The sequence below is a fragment of the Giraffa tippelskirchi genome, chromosome 7, assembly GCF_054371585.1.
Source record: "Giraffa tippelskirchi isolate mGirTip1 chromosome 7, T2T-mGirTip1v1.2.pri, whole genome shotgun sequence".
Lineage (NCBI taxonomy): Eukaryota > Metazoa > Chordata > Mammalia > Artiodactyla > Giraffidae > Giraffa > Giraffa tippelskirchi.
The window spans coordinates 86,193,286-86,218,386 of record NC_137281.1 but is presented as its reverse complement, the minus strand read 5'-3'; the positions used below and the strand labels follow the sequence as shown (position 1 = coordinate 86,218,386).

Sequence of the window (25,101 nt, the reverse complement as noted above, 5' to 3'; positions counted from 1 at the left end):
GTACATTACGTGAAATGGCGAGCTGGATGAATCACAAGCCGGCATCAAGACTGACAGGAAAAATATCAACAACCTCAGATATGCAGATGATACCACCTAATGGGAGAAAGTGAAGAGGAACTAAAGAGCGTCTTGAAGAAGGTGAAAGAGGAGAGTGATAAAGCTGGCCTGAAACTCAACATTCAAAAACTAAGATCATGGCATCAGGTCTCATTAATTCATGGCAAATAGGAGGGGGAAAAGTAGAAGTAGTGACAGATTTTATTTCCTTGGGCTCCAAAATCACTGCTGATGGTGACTGTAGCCATGAAATTAGAAGACACTTGCTTCCAGGAAGACACTTATCTATGACAAACCTAGATAGCATATTAAAAAGCAGAGACATCACTTTGCTGACAAAGGTCCATACAGTCAAAAGTTATGGTTTTTCCAGTAGTCATGTACGAATGTGAGAGTTGGACCATAAAGAAGGCAGAGTCTCGAAGAATGGATGCTTTTGAATTGTGGTGCTGGAGAAGCTTCTTGAGAGTTCCTTGGACAGCAAGGAGATCAAAACACTCAATGCTAAAGGAAATCAACCCTGAATGTTCACTGGAAAGACTGATGCTGAAGCTCTAATACTCTGGCCACATGATGTGAAGGGCCGACTTACTGGAAAAGACCCTGATGTGGGGAAAGATTGAAGAAAAAAGGAGGCGGGGGCAGGAGAGGATGAGAGGGTTAGATAGCATCACCAACTCAATGGACAACAATCTAAGCAAACTCCAGGAGATAGTGAAGGACAGGGGAGCCTGGCATGCTGCAGTTCATGGGGTTGCAGAGTCGGACATGACTTAGCAACTGAACAACAACAACAAAAGGAAGTAATGACAGTGTTTGGGAGGGAAAATAGGGTGATCAATGTCAACAGAAAAGGCTTATGTGTAAGACGAAAAATTTGTGGTCACAGAAGGAAGCTGGTATAATTCTAAAAGTCAAAAACAAAAAAATGAGGAATACATTTTCCTTTACTGTTTAAGTAAAGGAAAAAACTATCATCGACAAAATGCATATGAGAGTAAGTTAGACATCTCAGGTAGTCAGCATTAGAAACTCTTGCAACAATTTAAGGAAGGAAGTCCTAGGGCCTTAAGCTAAGAAGAACCAATGGAATAATTATCCCTTAATATCTTAAAAGCATTCTTTAAACATCCTAATCATATACAGAATATAAACATATTTCAAGAATGATAAATAAGGATCATGATGTGTTTAAATAAAAATAAAAGAGATAATCTTTTTAAACTTAATCAATAGTCTCAAATAAGATTAGACCAAGTCACAAGCCAAGGCTGAAAAAGGCTTTTAGGCAGACAACGTTACCTTTCTGTGTCAACTGTCTCCTCATTTTTCATCCATCTAATGGTTGGAGTAGGAAGTCCTGAAGCAACACATGGCAACACTACACTCTGACCAATGACTCTGATTAAAGAAGAAGGTTGCTTCAAAAATACCAAGTTTGATGTGGCACCAGGATCTGAAAAAAAATTTAAAACAAAAGAAAATGGTTAAGAAAGCACTATAGCTAATTCCGATTCAGTCTGTGTGGTTTTATACAACAAAATAATTTAAGCAAAAATGACAGGAAAATTCCATTTAAATTAGCAAGCAGTTCTCAATAATTCCCGTATACAAAACTTTGTTCGAGGCTCTCTGGGAGGCTTAAACATGTTTAAGTTATCACTCCTGCTTTCAGTGTCCTTACTGGTCACCTAAGTGAGATCTGACTTGAACCCCCTTCATTTTAAAAGATAACATAAGGAAAATACTTCATAAGTAGTACAAATAGGGAAAAGACTGAGCAAGCTCAGGACCTTAGCATCCTCATCACTCACAGAGATATCATAAGAGGTTTTCTTTCTTTTCCTTCCCTATACGTATGTGCTACTTCCAAAAATCTTTGAGCTTCATCTATTTAACTTGCTCACTGAGACAGTCACTCCTTTAATTTTTACAATGGTGCAATTATCAGGCTACCACTATACGTGTGTTCACACTTTATACAGTCACCCTCTTATAGGCATATGAAAAGATCATACTCCTGGGGTAGAAGATAGGGTTATCTATTAGATGCGGATGATATTTCTAGTTGTTTTTTAATTGGAAGATAATGGTTTCACAATATTGTGTTGGTTTCTGCCACACATTAACACGAATAAGCCATAGGTATACACATGTCCCCAGCCTCTTCAATCTTCCTCCCAACTCCTACCCTTCTAGGTATCACGGAGCACCAGTATCATAAAGCAATTTCCCATTTGCTATCTGTTTTACATATGGTAATATATATGTTTCCATGCTATTGTCTGAATTCATCCCACCCTCTCCTTCCCCCACTGTGTCCATAAGTCTGTTCTCTATGTCTGCGTCTCCATTGCTGCCCTGAAAACAGGTTCATCAGTACCATCTTTCTACTGTTAAGTTTTGAGAAGAAAGACTGTTCTCAGGCAGAGATGAGACTCTTTGCTCCAAACTCTTGGGAAAACAGGTTCTATACCACTGTGACAACCATCAGAGCTGGCTTTAAAGTTGTGTAACTAATCGATGACAGTTCTGTAGTCATGGTAACAAACACTATCTAATAGTTTAGCACAACTCTCTTCAGTGAACATGCTTTGAAAGCCAACCGATGAGTTTATCTATCCAATGCCTCTAAAAGTTACTAGCCATTCGATGGTGGAATCCCTTGCTTCTAAGGCTGACATTGTTCTCGTCTCTGTAACCAACGATAAAACATGCTTCTATTACTGACATCAACCCATCCCAGTCTCCTGACCAACACACTAAGAACAATGTCTTTCAAAAAATTTTATAGGAGACTGTTGGTTTAGTCGCTAAGTCATGTCTGACTCTTGCGGCCCCATGGACTGTAGCCTGCCAGGCTGTTCTGCCCATGGGATCCTCCAGGCAAGAATACTGGAGTTGGTTGCCATTTCCTTCTCCACAGGATCTTCCCAACCCAGTCTCCTAACCAAGAACAATGTCTTTCAAATAATTTCATAGGATATTAGCAGTCTGCATTATTCAAAATGACTATGCTTTACAAGCATAGCTCTCCCTTAGGTAAACAAAACAATCCGTATTTTTTGTTTCAGATATTCATGGTGGTTCATCTTTTGACACCAAGTATCTTATTTACCTCAACCTGGTTTGGAGGATTTGTGACTGATAACACAGATTCAGAGAAAAAATATCACCTCTGTCTGCCATGAAATAAGACCTCTTCTATATAAAAGCAAGTCAGAAAGTAGGTTGGAAGACATTGCTATAGAGCAATAGTTCTTTCTTTTCCTATCTTGAACTAGGACTTTCCTGGTGGCTCAGACAGTAAAGCATCTGCTTACAATGCGGGAGGCCAGGGTTCAATCCCTGAGTCGGGAAGATCCTCTGGAGAAGGAAATGGCAACCCACTCCAGTACTCTTGCCTGGAAAATCCCACGGATGGAGGAGCCTGGTAGGCTACATACAGTCCATGGGGTCGCAAAGAGTCGGACACGACTGAGCGACTTCACTTTCAATCATATTTTGATTGAAACAAACAAATCTGTATATTTATTGGCTTCTATGTGCCAATTACCATTCTCGGCAGCAGACAAAATTCCCTGCCCTAGTTGAGCTTACATACTAATAAGGGGAGAGAGACAACAAATAAAAGATATAGTGTGTCAGAGGTGATATATTCTCAAGTAAAATGCAGGAGGAGAAAGCGCTGGGGCAGAAATGGAAGACTGTTGTCTTAAACAGTGGTCAAGGAAGGCTTCACTGATAAATGATATCTGAGCAGAGGGGTAAGACAGTGAGTCAAGCAGAGATATCTGAGGGAAGAGGATCCAGGCAGAGAAAACAGTAAGTAGAAAGACCCTAAAGCAAGAGCATGTTTGCAGTGTTCTAAAAACATAAGGTGGCAACAGTCACACAGTGAGAGAGAGATGGGTATGAGATGTAAGAAGAGAGATGGGGAGGGAAATGGCATTAGGATTATACAAAACCTTACAGTCCAAGGACTTTTAACATTTACTATGAGATGGGAAACTATTAGGAGGTTTTGAGCAAACATGTGACATGATCTAATAAACATCTTAAAAGAGAACTGTGGCGGCTGAGCTGAAAATACACTGAGGAAAGATAAGGGCAAGAATGATGATGACAAAGAAAGAAACTGCATTTAAAAAGAAAAATTGGCTCAAGGGCCATCAGGAATACTCTTAAGAGTGGTTGCTCATAATGCTGGCCTCCCTTTGCAAGCCAATCCATGGGCTAAAAAAAAGTGTACACAATCATTATATATATAAACTGTCCAAACAACATAGGAATGGTCCAATTATATTCATAAACTCAGATTTGAAATATAAGAAATATGACATAAGCAGTTTGAACAGAAGGTAAAAGGTCACGAAACACCAAGAAGTTACAGGGACTATGATGAGCCGCAAGTGAGAGGACATCATGAGAAAGCAGAAGTTACACATTTGAGAAAAGACACCCAAAACAGATTATGAGGAAAGCCAGTAAGGGCAGCAAGAACGAGAACCCAGAACGAGAAGGAAAGACAGAGAGAAGAGCTAAGTTGACATTAAAATGAGGGAGCATTATGAAGAACTCTGGCTCACTAGTATCTCTAGAGCTACTATATTAACAGTTACTATTCTGCCCATCCCTTATATGAACTAGCCTTAGTAAGTCTGTGATTCTTATAACTAAAAAGACTTAACTATTACAAGGAGGTATAAGAACTGTAAAAAGTATATTACTGGAGGAGACAGAAAAAGACAGAAGTTTGACAACGACATAGAGCTAATGTTTGTTTAGCCAAGAAGAATGCCATAGATACTGACTGTACTTCACTGCTTCGTAAATATTTACTGACAACCTATTCACTAGAGACGATCTTTCTGGTATGTTTTCTTCTTCTCTCTCCCTGCAAGAAACTGAAACTCTTTACGCTGGCATTAATATGTCATACCACACCTGTAAACGTGTTTATTAAAAAAAAAATTCTAACAGGACAATTTTTATCCATTAACAAATATAAAACTATCAATCTTGATAATGAATTAATACCTGGAAGAACTTTTAATTCAGCTTCCTCACTATACTTTGGTGGCCCCCCACTTTCAACCATGCAGCGATAGAGTCCCCCATCTCCTTCAGTTGCGTTGTTGATAACTAGCATTCCGCTTGGAAGTTTGATAACTCTGTCATCCAGAAGAAGAGGCTGTTTGTTCTGTTCCCACCTCACGAACGGGACCAAATCTGCATTAACTTCACAATTCAGAACTGCACTGTTCCCAACATAAACTGAAGAAGGCTCTGGTTGGCTGGCAAATCTTGGAAGACCTGGACAATAAAGAAAAAGAAAAAAAATAAAATGTAGTTAAATATTACTTTAAAATAGTCATGGAACCAGGAGCAGGTCAGCCTGTTTGGCCACAAGTATAGTGGAACAAGGTTTAAGAAGAAGGTGCATGGGTCAGGAAATTGCCTACATATAGGGATACTGATCAAGTAAATAAAGTACTAGGAATAACTGGAGTCAGATTCCTCATAGTTGAAGAAACAAGGTACAATATATATACATTTCACCTGTAGTTATTACAAATACGTACACACACACACATATAACCTAGCTCAGTCCAGAAAAAGCCCAGAATCAATCTTACTCCAGTAACAATGAATACATATAGTGACCTGATTATAATTTCTAAAATACTATTCTCCACCTCAAGGAACCAATGCTGCTTGGATAAATGGCTGATTCTAGGACTAGAGTAAGGAAATATGAGTCTGGAACATCTTGTGATAGAAAGTAAGGAAGTATCCAAAGACTAAAATGAACATAGCCAAAGGACACAGAAGTCAGATCAAAAGGAGATCCCTCTGGCTAACTCTGGGATAATGATAATTAACGCAGCCAAGAATGAAGAATGGATGCTAAAACTAGTAAGTGAAAGTTGGATGACGAATAGGGATGTTTATAGAGTATCAAATTATATCTTCTCCAAATACTTACTACTAATCAAAGTACAAAATATTTATTAACTTTAGAGTAGAGAGACATAGTACAGACAATCTTAACCAAGTAATAAAAATTAACACTACCAGTAATGGAACAAAACACCACATGCTTCCTGATATGATGCACTAAGAATACAGCATCACTTCTGTGACATTCCTCCCCAAAATGCAAAACCTGAACCCATTCATGGAGGAAAACTAGAAAATCCAAAATGAGACCAGGATGAACTGAATAATGGTTTGAGATGGTAAAAATCTAAAGAGAGAACGACTAAGTACTAAACTCGCAATCCAGGACTGGAAAGGAAGAGGGATGATGGGGCAAAGTTTTCGCTTTTGTTTTTTTCTGCTATTAAGAACATTATTGAGATAACCAGTGAAATCTGAATTGTACCTATCAATTAAATGACAGTATTTTTTATTAAGGTTAATTTCCTAATATTGATGGATGTTTACTGAGGAAAAGGTTCTTGTTTTTAGGAAATACAAACAAGAGTATTCAGGTTGGGATAACATTTGCAAATCACCCTGAATGAGTCAGAAAAAATTTTATGTGGGTATGTGCATATTAGATGATAAGGCAAATGTGGTAAAATGTTAACAATCGGGTAATAAGAGTGAAGAATACATGAGATTTCTTGGTTTCGTTCTTGCAACAATTCCACAAATTAGTAATTATTTCAAAATAAAATATTAACCAAAAAAATACAGTCATAAATCCTCTGTAGATGCCACAGAATGTAATGGTTAGGAGCAGATATAGAGAACAAATTAGTGGTTATGGGAGGCAAGTATGGGATGTGATACAAGGGAGGGGGAGGTACAAACTACTGAGTGTAAGACAGGCTCAAGGATGTACTGCACAACATGGGGAATATAGACAATAATTTTTATAATACTGTAAATGGAAGTGAAAGTGCAACTCACTCAGTTGTGTCTGACTCTTTGCGACTCCATGGACTATACAGTCCATAGAATTTTCCAGGCCAGAATACTGGAGTGGGTACCCTTTCCCTTCGCCAGGGGATCTTCCCAATCCAGGGATCAAACCCAGGTCTCCAGCATTGCAGGTGGATTCTTTAACAGCTGAGCCACAAGGGGAGCCCAAGAATACTGGTGTGGGTAGCCTATCCCTTCTCCAGGGGATCTTCCTGACGCAGGAATCAAACCGGGGTCTTCTGCATTGCAGGTGGGTTCTTTACCAACTGAGTTATCAGGGAAAGTAACCTTTAAAAATTATATAAAAATGAGGCCAGAGCCTCCCTTGGTTTGGTCCACCTCTTCCTTAAGGTGTTCTTTCCATTCTTTCTTCAATAAACTTATTTTTGCCAAGGGGGAAAAAATTGTATAAAAATTAAAAAAAAAAATTAAGTGACTTTAAAATGCTCCGACAGCAACAAAATGTTTCTTTAAAGGCTAACAAATTAAATTATGGGAAACATAGTTTCAGGTTTTCTAGTTCTATGATGGTCAATTACTCCATATGGATATAATACTCTTAAAAGTTGTCTAACCCTGCTACAATTTTTTTCTTGTTATTTCAAGAGGACTTTTGAAGGAAAAAAATAAACATAATTAACCAAATATCCGGAGAAGGCAATGGCACCCCACTCCAGTACTCTTGCCTGGAAAATCCCATGGATGGAGGAGCCTGGTAGGCTGCAGTCCATGGAGTCGCTAAGAGTTGGATGCAACTGAGCGACTTCACTTTCACTTTTCACTTTCATGCACCGGAGAAGGAAATGGCAACCCACTCCAGTATTCTTGCCTGGAGAATCCCAGTGACAGGGGAGCCTGGTGGGCTGCCGTCTATGGGGTCGCACAGAGTCGGACACAACTGAAGCGACTTAGCAGCAGCAGCAGCAATAACCAAATATCTACTTTTCAGAAAATAGAAAATTTGAAGAATTAACAAAGATAAACACAGAAACTAATAAAACAGGAAAAAAGGAATCAAATAAAACCAAGAACCAGTTCTGTTTTTAAAAAGTCAAAATATTCTCCCTCCTGTGCTCTCATGAAAATGAGTAATTTTTAAAAATATAAACCCACAACAACATATGTGGAGTTGGCAGACAAGAGATTTCAAAAAGTTTCTGGATAGGGAAAGCAGATGGAGAAACTCGTAACTGACATATTGAGGCAGAAAATGCTGCAGCTTTCTGTGCTCACAAGTGGGAGACCAGTTTGTCCTACTGCCTCTGGAGAACTGCAGAAGGAGAGTGGGAGTGAGATGTGAGGTTGACACGATGGGATTAACCGTGTCTGTATTTAGACTACCCAGTCATTCCACCTTCGGGCACAAAATACCACAGCTAGGGTACTGCCCAGACAGTGAAAGAAAAATTTCTGTTGTGGAGAGATGAGACAGCCCAGAGAAAATGACCTCTCACATTTAATTCTATGAGCTATCAACTTAGTAGGTTTTCAAAAATTCCTCTTCTTTATTTGACTTGGCCAGAGTCAGTGCAAACAAAGAACTCTAATCAATAATCTTTCGAAATGGCAGTGTAGCAGCATCCCCTTTTTTGGGCAGCATTTTAAAAAAAGTTTAATTGAGCTACAATTTATATATCATAAAAGGTACCATTTAAAGTACACAATTCAATTGTTTTTAGTATATGCCCAGTTTTACAGCTATCACTATAATCTAATTTTAAAACACTTTCATCATCCCCAAAGAAACTTTGTATTCACTTCCAGCCATTCCCATTTCTTACACTCACCCCTTTCCCACCCACTCCATGCCCTTATTCCTCCCATCTCCAGCCCTAGAAAACCACCAAGCTACCTTTTGTTTGGTTCTATATATTTGCCTATTCTGGACATTTCATATATATGAAATCATATGATATGTGGTCTTCTGTGAATGACTTATTTCACTTATCATACTGCTTTTAAGGCTTATTCATGTTACTTTATACATACATACATATATATATACACACATATATATATCTCAGCACTTCATTTCTCATTATTGCTGAATAATATTCCATGTATGAATATACTACATTGTAGTTATCCATTCATCACTTGATAGACATGTAAGCTGTTTCCACTTTCTGGCTATTACAAAAAATGCTGCTATGAACATTCATGTACAAACTGCTGTGTGGACATATCTTTTCATGTCTCTTATGCCTAGGAGTAGAACTGCTCAGTCATATGGTAATTCTATGGTTAACACTATGAGAAACTGCCAAACAGTTCAGTGCTATCTTTTTAAATGATGTATACACACAAAGTATACCCTATGATCTAGCTATTAGTAGAATTACAAATTCTAACAGTCTATTCTACAGAAATAAAGATTAACAAAAGTTTGTTCACTATGTTACAGTATTCGACAAGAAGGAAATGTTGAGATAAAGCACAATATATACAAATACAGTCAGCAAAAACAAGACTGGGAGCAAGACTGTGGCTCAGATCATGAACTGCTTATTGCCAAATTCAGACTTAAATTGAAGAAAGTAGGGAAAACCACTAGTCCATTCAGGTATGACCTAGATCAAATCCCTTATGAGTCTACAGTAGAAGTGACAAATAGATTTAAGGGACGAGATCTGATAGACAGAGTGCCTGATGAACTATGGACAGAGGTTCGTGACATTGTACAGGAGACAGGGATCAAGACAATCCCCATGGAAAAGAAATGCAAAAAAGCAAAATGGCTGTCTGAGGAGGCCTTACAGATAGCTGAGAAAAGAAGAGAAGCGAAAAGCAAAGGAGAAAAGGAAAGATATTCCCATCTGAATGCAGAGTTCCAAAGAATAGCAAGGAGAGATAAGAAAGCCTTCCTCAGCAATCAGTGCAAAGAAATAGAGGAAAACAACAGATTGGGAAAGACTAGAGATCTCTTCAAGAAAATTAGAGATACCAAGGGAACATTTCATGCAAAGATACGCTCAATAAAGGACAGAAATGGTATGGACCTAACAGAAGCAGAAGATATTAAGAAGAGGTGGCAAGAATACACAGAAGAACTGTACAAAAAAGATCACGACACAGATAATCACGATGGTGTGATCACTCACCTAGAGCCAGACATCCTGGAACGTGAAGTCAAGTGGGCCTTAGAAAGCATCACTACGAACAAAGGTAGTGGAGGTGATGGAATTCCAGTTGAGCTATTTCAAATCCTGAAAGATGATGCTGTGAAAGTGCTGCACTCGATATGCCAGCAAATTTGGAAAACTCAGCAGTGGCCACAGGACTGGAAAAGGTCAGCTTTCGCTCCAATCCCAAAGAAAGGCAATGCCAAAGAATGCTCAAACGACCACCCAATTGCACTCATCTCACATGCTAATAAAGTAATGCTCAAAATTCTCCAAGCCAGGCTTCAGCAATACGTGAACCATGAACTTCCAGATGTTCAAGCTGGTTTTAGAAAAGGCAGAGGAACCAGAGATCAAATTGCCAATATCCGCTGGATCATCAAAAAAGCAAGAGAGTTCCAGGAAAAACAACTATTTCTGCTTTACTGACTATGCCAAAGCCTTTGACTGTGTGGATCACAATAAACTGTGGAAAATTGTGAAAGAGATAGGAATACCAGACCATCTGACCTGTCTCTTGAGAAACCTGTATACAAAAACAAGACCCCTATATATGCTGTCTACAAGAGACCCACCTCAAAACTAGGGACACACACAGGCTGAAAGTGAAGGGATGGAAAAACATATTTCATGCAAACGGAGACCAAAAGAAAGCAGGAGTCGCAATACTCATTTCAGATAAAATAGACTTTAAAATAAAGGATGTGAAAAGGGACAAAGAAGGACACTACATAAAGATCAAAGGATCAATCCAAGAAGAAGACGTAACAATCATAAATATATATGCACCCAACATAGGAGCACCACAATATATAAGGCAAATACTAACAAGTATGAAAGGGGAAATTAACAATAACACAATAATAGTGGGAGACTTTAATACTCCACTCACGCATATGGATAGATCAACTAAACAGAAAATTAACAAGGAAACACAAACTTTAAATGATACAATAGACAAATTAGATTTAATTGATATTTACAGGACTTTCCACCCCAAAACAATCAATTTTACCTTTTTCTCAAGTGCACATGGAACTTTCTCCAGGATAGATCACATCCTGGGCCATAAATCTAGCCTTGGTAAATTCAAAAAATTGAAATCATCCCAGCCATCTTCTCTGACCACAATGCAGTAAGATTAGACCTCAATTACAGGAAAAAAACTATTAAAAATTCCAACATATGGAGGCTAAACAACACGCTTCTGAATAACCAACAAATCACAGAAGAAATCAAAAAAGAAATCAAATTATGCATAGAAACGAATGAAAATGAAAACACAACAACCCAAAACCTATGGGACACTGTAAAAGCAATACTAAGGGGAAGGTTCATAGCAATACAGGCGTACCTCAAGAAACAAGAAAAAAATCAAACAAATCAACTAACTCTACACCTAAAGCAACTAGAGAAGGAAGAAATGAAAAACCCCAGGGTCAGTAGAAGGAAAGAAATCTTAAAAATTAGGGCAGAAATAAATGCAAAAGAAACAAAAGAGACCATAGCAAAAATCAACAAAACTAAAAGCTGGTTTTTCGAGAAGATAAACAAAATTGACAAGCCATTAGCCAGACTCATCAAGAAACAAAGGGAGAAGAATCAGATCAACAAAATTAGAAATGAAAATGGAGAGATCACAACAGACTCCACAGAAATACAAAGGATCATAAGAGACTACTACCAACAGCTATATGCCAATAAAATGGACAACTTGGAAGAAACGGACAAATTCTTAGAAAAGTATAACTTTCCAAAACTGAACCAGGAAGAAATAGAAGATCTTAACAGACCCATCACAAGCACGGAAATCGAAACTGTAATCAGAAATCTTCCAGCAAACAAAAGCCCAGGACCAGACGGCTTCACAGTGGAATTCTACCAAAAATTTAGAGAAGAGCTAACACCTATCCTACTCAAACTCTTCCAGAAAATTGCAGAAGATGGTAAACTTCCAAACTCATTCTATGAGGCCACCATCACCCTAATTCCAAAACCAGACAAAGATGTCACAAAAAAGGAAAACTACAGGCCAATATCACTGATGAACATAGATGCAAAAATCCTTAATAAAATTCTCGCAAACAGAATCCAACATCATATTAAAAAGATCATACATCATGACCAAGTGGGCTTTATCCCAGGAATGCAAGGTTTTTTTAACATCCGCAAATCAATCAATGTAATACACCACATTAACAAATTGAAAGAAAAAAACCATATGGTTATCTCAATAGATGCAGAAAAAGCCTTTGACAAAATTCAGCATCCATTTATGATAAAAACCCTCCAGAAAGCAGGAATAGAAGGAACATATCTCAACATAATAAAAGCTATATATGACAAACCCACAGCAAACATTATCCTCAATGGTGAAAAATTGAAAGCATTTCCCCTAAAGTCAGGAACAAGGCAAGGATGCCCACTTTCACCACTACTATTCAACAAAGTTTTGGAAGTTTTGGCCACAGCAATCAGAGCTGAAAAAGAAATAAAAGGAATACAGATAGGAAAAGAAGAAGTAAAACTCTCACTGTTTGCAGATGACATGATCCTCTACATAGAAAACTCTAAAGACTCTACTAGAAAATTACTAGAGTTGATCAATGAATATAGTAAAGTTGCAGGATATAAAATTAACACACAGAAATCCCTTGCATTCCTATACTCCAATAATGAGAAAACAGAAAGAGAAATTAAGGAAACAATACCATTCACCATTGCATCAAAAAGAATAAAATACTTAGGAATTTATCTACCTAAAGAAACAAAAAACTTATATATAGAAAACTATAAAACACTGATGAAAGAAATCAAAGAGGACACAAACAGATGGAGAAATATACCATGTTCATGGATTGGAAGAATTAATATAGTGAAAATGAGTATACTACCCAAAGCAATCTATAGATTCAATGCAATCCCTATCAAGCTACCAATGGTATTTTTCACAGAACTAGAACAAATCATCTCACCATTTGTATGGAAATATAAGAAACCTCGAATAGCCAAAGCAATCTTGAGGAAGAAGAATGGAACTGGAGGAATCAACCTGCCTGACTTCAGGCTCTACTACAAAGCCACAGTCATCAAGACAGTATGGTACTGGCACAAAGATAGAAATATAGATCAATGGAACAAAATAGAAAGCCCAGAGATAAACCCACGCACCTATGGACACCTTATCTTCGACAAAGGAGGCAAGAATATACAATGGAGAAAAGACAATCTCTTTAACAAGTGGTGCTGGGAAAACTGGTCAACCACTTGTAAACAAATGAAACTAGAACACTTCCTAACACCGTACACAAAAATAAACTCAAAATGGATTAAAGATCTAAATGTAAGACCAGAAACTATAAAACTCCTAGAGGAAAACATAGGCAAAACACTCTCCGACATAAATCACAGCAGGATCCTCTATGACCCACCTCCCAGAATATTGGAAATAAAAGCAAAAATAAACAAATGGGACCTAATTAAAATTAAAAGCTTTTGCACAACAAAGGAAACTATAAGCAAGGTGAAAAGACAGCCTTCAGAATGGGAGAAAATAATAGCAAATGAAGCAACAGACAAACAATTAATCTCAAAAATTTACAAGCAACTTCTGCAGCTGAATTCCAGAAAAATAAACGACCCAATCAAAAAATGGGCCAAAGAACTAAACAGACATTTCTCCAAAGAAGACATACAGATGGCTAACAAACACATGAAAAGATGCTCAACATCACTCATTATTAGAGAAATGCAAATCAAAACCACAATGAGGTATCATTTCACACCAGTCAGAATGGCTGCTATCCAAAAGTCTACAAGCAATAAATGCTGGAGAGGGTGTGGAGAAAAGGGAACCCTCTTACACTGTTGGTGGGAATGCAAACTAGTACAGCCACTATGGAGAACAGTGTGGAGATTCCTTAAAAAACTGGGAATAGAACTGCCATATGACCCAGCAATCCCACTGCTGGGCATACACACCGAGGAAACCAGAATTGAAAGAGACGGGTGTACCCCAGTGTTCATCGCAGCACTGTTTACAATAGCCAGGACATGGAAGCAACCTAGATGTCCATCAGCAGACGAATGGATAAGGAAGCTGTGGTACATATACACAATGGAATATTACTCAGCCATTAAAAAAATACATTTGAATCGGTTCTACTGAGATGGATGAAACTGGAGCCCATTATACAGAGTGAAGTAAGCCAGAAAGAAAAACAACAATACAGTATACTAATGCATATATATGGAATTTGAAAGATGGTAACGATAACCCTATATGCGAGACAGAATAAGAGACACAGATGCATAGAACAATTTTATGGACTCTGAGGGAGAAGGTGAGGGTGGGACGTTCTGGGAGAATAGCATTGAAACATGTATATTATCATTTGTGAAACAGAACACCATTCCATGTTCGATGCATGAGACAAGGGCTCAGGGCCGGGGCAATGGGATGACCCAGAGGGATGGGATGGGGAGGGAGGTGGGTGGGGGGTCCAGGAAGGGGAACACATATAAACCCATGGCTGATTCATGTCTATGTATGGCAAAAACTATTACAATATTGTAAAGTAATTAGCCCCCAACTAAAATAAATAAATTTATTAAAAAAAAAAAAAAAAGCAAGAGAGTTCCAGGAAAAACAACTATTTCTGCTTTATTGACTATGCCAAAGCCTTTGACTGTGTGGATCACAATAAACTGTGGAAAATTCTGAAAGAGATAGGAATACCAGACCATCTGACCTGTCTCTTGAGAAGCCTGTATACAGGTCAGGAAGCAACAGTTAGAACTGGACATGGAACTACACACTGGTTCCAAATAGGAAAAGGAGTATGTCAAGGCTGTATATTGTCACCCTGCTTATTTAACTTATATGCAGAGTACATCATGAGAAATGCTGGGCTGGAAGAAACACAAGCTGGAATCAAGATTGGCGGGAGAAATAAAATAACCTCAGATATGCAGATGACACCACCCTTATGGCAGAAAGTGAAGAAGAATTAAAGAGCTTCTTGCTGAAAGTGAAAGAGGAGAGTGAAAAAGTTGGCTTAAAGCTCAACGTTCAGAAAACTAAGATCATGGCATCTGGTCCCATCACTTCATGGCAAATAGATGGGGAAACAGTGGAAACAGTGTCAGACTTTATTTTTTGGGGCTCCAAAATCACTGCTGATTGCAGCCATGAAATTAAAAGACGCTTACTCCTTGGAAGGAAGGTTATGGCCAACCTAGATAGCATATTTAAAAGCAGAGACATTACTTTGCCGACAAAAGTCCTTCTAGTCAAGGCTATGGTTTTTCCAGTGGTCATGTATGGATGTGAGAGTTGGACAGTGAAGACAGCTGAGCGCTGCATAATTGATGCTTCTGAACTGTGGTGTTGGAGAAGACTCTTGAGAGTCCCTTGGACTGCAAGGAGATGCAATCAATCCATCCTAAAGGAGATCTATCCTGGGTGTTCATTGGAAGGACTGATGTTGAAGCTGAAACTCCAATACTTTGGCCACCTCATGCGAAGAGTTGACTCATTGGAAAAGACCCTAATGCTGGGTAGGATTGGGGGCAGGAGGAGAAGGGGACGACAGAGGATGAGATGGTTGGATGGCATCACTGACTCGATGGACATGGGTTTGGGTAGACTCCGTGAGTCAGTGATGGACAGAGAGGCCTGGCGTGCTGCAGTTCACGGGGTCGCAAAGAGTCAGACACGACTGAGCGACTGAACTGAACTGATACAAATACAAGGGATACTATGCAACTATTAAAAAGAACTTCTATTCATCTCTTAGCTTAGATATTATTTCCTCATGATACCCAGACCAAAAGCATATTAAACTCTCCTACAGAATTCTGTTTGCAGCAAAAGAATTTTGGTTTTGTATAAAAATAACCTGTTTACTTAAATATTAAGTCAAAAATGCTTCCTAAAGGATATGAAAGCTAAAAGGAAGAATGAACCAGAGGAGAAGGAAGAGAAGAAAAGTTAGAGGATAGGATTAATGGGCAGTGAGGAAGCCATAAGCAAAGGCCAGAGGCAGAGGATGAAAGGGAAGTGAATACGCTAGAGCCTGAATGTGGTAAGGGTGATGACGGTGGTAGGGAGCAAGGATAGAAGCAGGGTGGAGTGCTAGGAAATGAAGCTGGAGAAGTGGAGGCCAGCTCATGAAAGGACTCAAGAAGCCTGTTAAAGAGTTCAGCCATTAACTTGATACAGTTTACATTAGAGTCACTGAAGGGTGAGAAAGTCCTCTGACCACAGGGTGGAGATGGGGTAAGAGAAGGGGAAAAATGAGATGCCAGATAGTTACTAGGCTGTGCTGAGGGATGACCAGGAGTAGCCATAGGAAGGAGCACGTGAATCAAGTACAGAGAAATTAGGAAGCAGAATTCAGCGGATTTGGTGACTGCATGTGGGGGACAGGTGAGAGGAATGAATCAAGATTAAAAGCCCAGTTCAAGAATGTGAGTTATAGAGGCAGACAGTCATAATGCTAACTTATTTATCAACAGTTGGAGCTGCTAAGTCGCTTCAGTCGTGTCCAACTCTGTGCAGCCCCATAGATGGCAGCCCACCAGGCTCCACCGTCCCTGGGATTCTCCAGGCAAGAACACTGGAGTGGGTTGCCATTTCCTTCTCCGGTGCACGAAAGGGAAAAGTGAAAGTGAAGTTGCTCAGTCGTGTCCGACTCTTAGCAACCCCATGGACCGTACCCAACCAGGCTCCTCCGTCCATGGGATTTTCCAGGCAAGAGTACTGGAGTGGGGTGCCACTGCCTTCTCCAAACAGCTGGAGAGAGCCTGGCAAAAAAAGATTTTAAAAAGAAAAAAAGGAAAAGGCAAATTGTCAAGAGGCCTGATTCTTTTTTTTTTTCTCCCCAATCCTCAATCTGTGATTGCGAAATAATTACAGTGGCTATACATCACAGTCAAATTCAACTTTGAGTATTTGGCTCTAAAGAAGAAAAGAGCCATCATACACTGAGTGAATGAGCAAATATTAATACAACCTGGAGTAAGCAGGGAATGGGGGACCACGACTCTGGAATGGGAATAAGATAGGAAACTACTGTCTCAGACATACTCTTTTCTCACATGTTCACATTTCACCAAGGTGAGAATAAATATAAGCCAAAGATGAAACAATTTTTGTACAATATGACCCTTTACAAGAACTTACTTCATCTGATTCTCAAGTGTAGAAACACTGATCTCAATGTTTGTTTCTTTAGGAAACATTGCTTACTCTTCTAGATCTTTAATTGCTATTACACTTTCCAACATTCTTCAAATAGGAATGCTCTAAAAGGGAGTGACCTTTTTCTCTTTACAACTTTTCTACTCTTCATTCATACACACACACACACATATATAGGCATACATGCATGTGTGCGTGCATGCTTAGTTGTGTATAATTCTCTGTGACCCCATGGACTACAGGACTGTAGACCGCCAGGTTCCTCTGCCCATGGAATTTTACAGGCAAGAATACTGGAGTAGGTTGCCATTTCCTACTCCAGGCGATCTTCCTGACCCAGGGATCTAACCTACATCTCCTGCATTAGCAGGAGAATTCTTTACCACTGAGCCACCTGTGAACCCCATATATGTATGTATGTATGTGTGTGTGTATATATATATATATATACACACACACATACACACACACGTTTATATATATATATGTGTGTTAATATATATGTGTGTATATACACATACATATATACATCCTACAGATTTTTAAAAGTCCAATTAAATGTCATTTCCCTGGTTAAGGCGTAAAGAACCAAGTCTCTGGCTATACTACAAGCTTTACAGAATCACACTAAATGGTTATGGTGGGTACGATAAAAGTTCGTAATCAAAGTGGCTCAACTTTCCTACGCAACTTTTGTCATTTCCAGGTTAAAAAGATTAAAAGACCTGGTTCAGTACTTCTGGTAACACCTTGAAACCATTAGAAAGTGAAAAAGTGCTCCAGTTTTCTCCCTAGAACAAGCAAATCCAAGGATAATCCTATACACAGTATATGCTCAATTGATACTTGTTAAATGAGTGTATTTGCTGTAACCAATTTAATGAAAACTCGAGGATAATACCACTTTTATCAAGATTTACTTTATGAAAACTTGAAAATACAAATAAATTATTCAACGAAACTTACCGGCTACTGTGAGCTTGGCCGTTCTGCTGACAATAGTTCCAAGACTCTCAACAGTGGCTACACACTGATAATAACCTTCATCAGGTTTATTGTGTTTGGAATGCACCACACTGCTGATAAACAAAGACCCATCTGGGAGAAGCTGGCGTCGATCATCTGACACTAAGTTTAAAAGAGTTCCATCTTTTTTCCATTCAATTTTTGGAGAAGGCTCAGAATATGCTGAACAGTTTAATATAACAGAAGAGCCTCTAACTGAGAGTGTATCCACTGGTTCCACCAAAAAATAAAATGGAGTGAATGTCCGAATGCTGGATCCTATAAAAATAATAAAGAAAAAGAACAAAGTTAAACAAAACTTTTCTCTATTAGTTCTGTAAGAAAATATAACATGTCCAAAAATTATTTTTAAGTGGCTTCTCCTTTAGGTATGATACAAAAATACAGTCATTTTACTATGAATATCCAATAAATTCATATTCATATCTAATAAATAAAACCTACTTTTTATTAGGAAATCAAAACTTGACCCATTTAGGAAAAAAGACCCTGCTACTAGAAATAATCCAGCCTTGCTAGATGATATGAATATCTAGTAGAAATTTTATTGTAAACCCTATAATGAGATTTAGAAATATTTAAAATTCTAGTATTCAAAAAGTGAAATTTTTTACAGAATGTAAAAGAGGCAGAAAATTGAAGTGATTCTTTGGTAATAAGGTATTTCTTCTACGTTTACTGGCTGTATTTCTTTCATAAATTCACTATACAGACACTCTGTCCATTTTTCTAATGGATGATTCATCCTATTGACTAAAAGCAATCTTTGGACATAGATAACCATGTTTTATAAATGTTCTTTTTTCTACTTTGATTTTTAGTTAATACATTTTACCTACCTAAAAGTAAACCTGTTATATTTTAAAGGTTTTCTTTGTCCTAAGATTATTTTTAAAAATTTAGCTCTGTTTTGTGCTACTACTTTTGTGGCTTGTTTCATTAAGCAGAAATAAAGCTACTTTCATCTCTATATATAGTGTGCCTAGAAGGGGACAATATGAAAAGTCTAGGGTATATTCATATGCTGAGATTTAATGATTGCCAAAATGCATACATGTGCTAAATAAAAAACATTCAAGTTTTAAAATGTGTACTGGATGATCCCACTTACATAAAAATATATGTACATGAGTATATATGTGCATGTGCATATATTTAAATGTAAATATAGAGGGAGAAGTCTGGAAGAATAAACACTAAACAGTCAACAGAGTTTTCTCTCGGGGAGAGTGGTGGGATTGAGCTGCTGATGATGGAGAGCGTATAGGGAGAAGGATTTTCGCTTCGTGGATTTCTGTATTATTTACTTTAAAAAATATGGACAATTGCTTACGCATCTTTGTCATCTTTTTAATAACAAATTTTCTGTTGGTGGTGGTGATTAATCCTTTGTTGAGGACAGAGGATTATTTTTCAAAAGATCCATCACCACTGTCTTTAACCACTTTTCCTTTGTCACAGTAGAAGTGTTATCAGACACTCACTTCTCAGCTGACTTTGTATAAAAACCGTCCTATACTTCTCACCAGGGTTCTGATTCCCTATCCACTTAAGTTTGTTTAACTTTAGTTTACTACAACCAGAGTCATCATACAAATTATTCTGAAATAGGTTTAATGATCCTATCTGATCTCTTCTATGCTCCCAAGTGTCTGCAAATTTCTCACTTCTTAATGGAATAGCTCTCACTTCTTGATAGACTATTCCTCACTTTTTGATAGAATACTTCACACTTCTTGATGGAATTCCATCTTATGAAAGGAAAATATCCACAAGAAACTCATTTCAGTTGAAATGCCCCCACCCCCAAATATCAAGAAATCATAACACTCACGGCACACTTTAATTATGTGGCAAGTAATTATTTTAAATTGTATTGTACCCAGAGTAAAAAAAAAAACCACATAGGCTATGAATACTGGCAAAAATAAAAAGATATCTAGCTGTCTTACTGCCTAAAGAGGTTCAAAGTTATTGACAGTAGCAGCAATATGGAGCAGAAGGATAAGCAAACATTTTTATACACCTACAAATATAAGTACTCTGTACAGTGTTATTCATCCTAGGAAAATTTTCTCTTCACTCTAAGCTAAGAGACTAATGTCAATGGATTTCATATTTCTTTTACTCTTTAACATTACTTTTGATCATCCTATTTCATCCAGTCAGTCCTTAATTCCATATTTCATCCTTCCTGAGCTCTCAGAGTTCACTATCACCATAGAGCTCAGGTTCTCTTGTTTCTGGTTCTCAATTTATAACTAAAACATTTAAAAGTCAGTTCTAGTAAGTCAACATCCTAAGGGCTCAACCAAATACATTAATGTTATCTATTAAGAACAGGCAACACTCAACCATTAACAAATGTTCTCTATTCCGTTTTGCTATACAACAATCAATGTCCCCTCTCTGCCCTGTACAGCTAACTCCTCCAAAAACTGAATCTATTAAGCATGCAGAACTCCTTTCCTGGGAATTCCAAGTTAGATAAGTGGTTAGCTGTTAACATTACATGTATGATTTTAATTGATAAACACATGTTTTGAAAAACTTTTACGGTACAGATATATCATTAAAAAAACAAATGTCCACTTATAATCAAAGCTGGATCAGAAATTCTTTTTCAAGATCATAATGTCCTAATACAGAAATTCAATTTGATTGTTCTAATTTATAGCATCTACCGTTCCAATCACTCCTCAAAATGAAAAATATGTGAATTTATTCAATAAAAATTTATTATAGTAAGAGCACTTTCCTTTTCTTCAGTCTTCAACCTTCTTATTTTCCCCCTCCCCCAGCAAAAACAGCTACAGTGGAAAAAAACTTCGGTAAAATGCAGTCAGGCAGACATGGTTGCAAATCCTAGCTCTGATGGGCTAGTTAACTTCTCTCTGTATTCAAAACTTTCTCCCTTATAAAATAATTGCTTGTCTCCTCAGTTCAGTTCAGTCGCTCAGCTGTGTCCGACTCTTTGTGACCCCATGGACTGCAGCACACCAGGCTTCCCTGTCCATCACCAACTCCTGGAGCTTGCTCAAACTCATGTCCATCGAGTTGGTGATGCCATTCAACCATCTCATCCTCTGTCATCCCCTTCTCCTCTTGCCTTCAATCTTTCCCAGCATCAGGGTCTTTTCCAATGAGTTAGTTCTTTGCACCAGGTAGCCAAAGTATTAGAGCTTCAGCATCAGTCCTTCCAATGATTATTCAGGACTGATTCCCTTACAAAACAATTTTCTCCCCTATAAAATAATGGCTTCCTTTTAAGGAGATTTCTGTGAAGATTTGTAAAAGCACCCACCTCACTGCTTGGCAAGTAAGTGAAGTTAAGTGAAAGTTGCTCAGTCATGTCCGGCTCTTTGCGGCCCCATGGACTATACAGTCTATGGAATTCTCCAGACCATAATACTGGAGTGGGTAGTCTTTCCCTTCTCCAGGGAATTTCGCAACCCAGGTCTCCCACATTGTGGGCAGATTCTTTACTGGATTCTTTACCAGCTGAGCCACAAGGGAAGCCCAAGAATACTGGAGTGGGTAGCCTATCCCTTCTCCAGCAGATCTACCTGACTCAGGAATCGAACTGGTGTCTCCTGCATTGCAGGCAGATGCTTTACCAACTGAGCTATGAGGGACGCTCTGCTTGGCAGGTAACAGGTCCTCAATTAATAGTAACTATTCATAGTCCAAAAACCTACACTATTTTCTCCCAAACTTCTAACATCTAGCAACTCTGTGTTTACCAGTCACATTTCAGAAATTGTTATGCATAAAATATGGACTTAATTTTTTATTTTTAATCACATTTTGACAATTATGTATAAAATAATATGAAGAGATCTTAAAACTCAAGTTTGGTCATCTTTCTTCTCTGCCTAATCTTTCAACAGCTCCCTATTACAGCTAATATAAAATCCAAATTCATTACCAAGGCATTCAAAAAGTCTACAGGATCTGCTTCCTGCCTCTCTGCAACCTAATCTTATACCACACTTTAACTCAGTAAACTCTGGCCGCATAATTTAGTTTCCTGAACAAGCCATTTTCTTTCCCATACTAAAGTCTTTGCACTTGCTCTCCCTTCTGCCTGAACACTTGCTCCACAGCTCCACAACCATTCATATCACAGGTCTAGCTCCTTCTCATTCTTCATGTTTCAACCCAACTGTCACTTCTACAGAGGCCTTCCCTGACAACTCTCTCTGAAAAAGTCGTTTATCCTGCCCTATATGTGCTCTTCTCAGCAATTAACTTTGTTTTTAGGGCATATCTTCCCAGCTAGAAGGCTAGACTACAAAAGAGTATTAAAATGATCCCTGGTTTGTCAATGCTTCTTGCCCTTTGTACCTTGGTTTGTTTTGTGTTTTGTTTGCATCCTTTTCAGAACTCTACAGGTTTGAAGGGTGGGTGGGCCAAGATGAAATTAAGTATTAGTGATCCTAAGTGACTTTGCATAACATCAGATTTCCACTGTTTAAGATCAGCCTCATTCTTGAAAATTTTATATTCAGATGATTTCAAATCTGTCCTTTGTAAACATGTTTTACTATCAATTTTCAAAGTGTCATAAATAAAGAACATTAATATTTTATAACTTTCTATGTGATCAGCAAGAAGACTAGGTACAATCTGATAATCTGCAAACAATATCACCAGTGCTTTGAACAATTACTTGAAAATCCTCCACTTCTTAGGAAAGGTACATTAATAATAGTTAACATGCCAACAATATTAGCAATACTTGTATTTCAGCTCAAAATTAGAGGAAAATCTGAATTTTTCATTGTGCTAGATGAGAAAGATATAAAAATTTTTACACTAAACAGAACTTCTATTAACTATATAAATCTTCATAAACTATATAAAACTATCTAAACATCTTATAAGCAACTTTTTGTTGTTTGTGGCCAGAAGACTGTCCTAAGAGTAATACATCTCACCTAAAACCTGATGCAAGGTCTTCTGAATTTCTGAAACAAGAATTTTTTAGTTCCATTTTTGTATATTATACTGAAGAAAATGTAAGCTCAATGATATATAATGCAAATATTAACATTGAGGTGTAACCCAAAGATCTGAATGGTGACACTGTTTTATCAATACACTGTAATTCAATACTACTTTGTTAAATGTTTCACACTTTTCTACCATGACTAATATTTAAAAATTTACTAGTATTCTGACTGCAAAATGTTTTATCACAGTAAATTGTCAAGATTTTTTTAAAAGGATGTGTCCTTTGTAAAATTTCATTAACTACTTCCCATGCAATCATCTACAGTTACTCTGACCTAATACAAAAATGGATAGTAATCTACAACACATTCTAAGTAACTCTGAACTGGATACAACGATCATGAATATTCAAGATCACCTCTACTCCACATGTTAACATTTTATCTCGGTGCTACAACTACCTAGGCTTTTGTAATAGAGAGGAATTTTTGGATTTTACAAAGAGAAATGCAACAACCCAGTGTTAACTATAGCTGTCAATCTTTTGTGGGTTTTTAAAAAATCATAACAATAAGTCTTTTATTAACTCATTGCGATTTGCAGAGTTGTTGGATTTCCCCACTCATTTCAATGAATTATAGTAACTAGAGGAGTAAACACTTGAAACCAAAAGTATCCTGGAAAATCCAGTTCATCTTACTGATTTATAAAGTCACCACTTAGGAGGTAAAGAAGGAGACTGAGGGCAACAAACAGCCCGATACAAAAGAGAAGTCAAGGGATCCAAGATCTAGTCCTATTTTTTAAAAATACGATACTTCTATGAAAAAATGGTAATTATGGGACCAAGTCTAAAGGTACAATAATAATAGTTAACATTTACTGAATATTTACTATGTACTGGGCATTACTCTAGTGCTTTGCTTGTATTCTTTCAATTCTCCAAAACTAGCAGTAGTAATTATTATTCTCACTTACAAAGAGAAAACTGAGCCACAAAGAGAATAAATAATGTCCAAAGTCATGAAGCTACCTATTCTGCTTGTTAACTAGTTGCTCAGTCCTGTTCGACTCTTTTGCAACCCCATGGACTGTAGCCCTCCAGGCTCCTCTGTCCATAAGAGTTTCTCAGGCAAGAATACTGGGGTGGGTTGCCATTTCCTTCTCCAGGGGATCTTCCCAACCCAGGGATTGAACCCAAGTCTCCTGCACTGGCAAGCGGATTCTTTATCACTGAGCCACCCGGAAACAAGCGACTTACACTTTTAGAAGCTACCTATGGAGAAAGCAAAATCTGAATCAAGTTAGTCTGGCTATCCTGTGACCAAGATCATAACCACTAAACCAATATCCAGTTGGATATTGGCACTGCCCAGCAGAGTAGTCACTTAGTGACATGCGGCTATTGGGAATGTGAAATGTGACATTCTAAATACATAAAATCCACACCAAAATTAGAAGACTTAGTGTGCACACACACACAAAGAACGCAAAATATCTCAATAACTTTGTACTGATTACATGTTTAAATATTTTGGATATATTTAAATAAAATATCTTAAAATTAATTTCACTTGTTTATTTTTGGTTTTCTAATGTGGTATGGTACATGGAAATTTGCACATTAAAATTTTTAATTATGTATGTGGCTTACACTGCATTTCTATTGGTCAGTACTGCAATGGACTATGCTACTCTTCACTAATATTCTTTTTAGCAAACAAGCAAGTTCTTTCTAAAAAAAAAGTTGCACTGTTTCTGCAAAGAGTAAAAGATTATGAATCATGACAGTAGATGTGA

The 25,101-nt window shown here is 37.7% G+C and overlaps 1 protein-coding gene across 24 annotated transcripts in view; it reads right to left on the bottom strand.

Annotated features, from left to right (window-relative positions):
* NEO1 (neogenin 1) overlaps positions 1–25,101 on the bottom strand; it is a 230,586-nt gene that overhangs the window by 148,173 nt on the left and 57,312 nt on the right. For all 24 annotated transcript variants that reach the window (XR_014060466.1, XR_014060467.1, XR_014060468.1 and 21 more), the window contains exons 2-4: positions 18,286–18,603; positions 5,101–5,376; positions 1,363–1,516 (exon numbers count right to left, since the gene is read on the bottom strand). Coding sequence is in view for 21 of the 24 variants with exons in the window: in XM_081513585.1 (XP_081369711.1) it covers positions 1,363–1,516; positions 5,101–5,376; positions 18,286–18,603 (748 nt within the window). In the remaining 3 variants the exon portion in view is untranslated. The remainder of the gene's footprint in view (positions 1–1,362; positions 1,517–5,100; positions 5,377–18,285; positions 18,604–25,101) is intronic.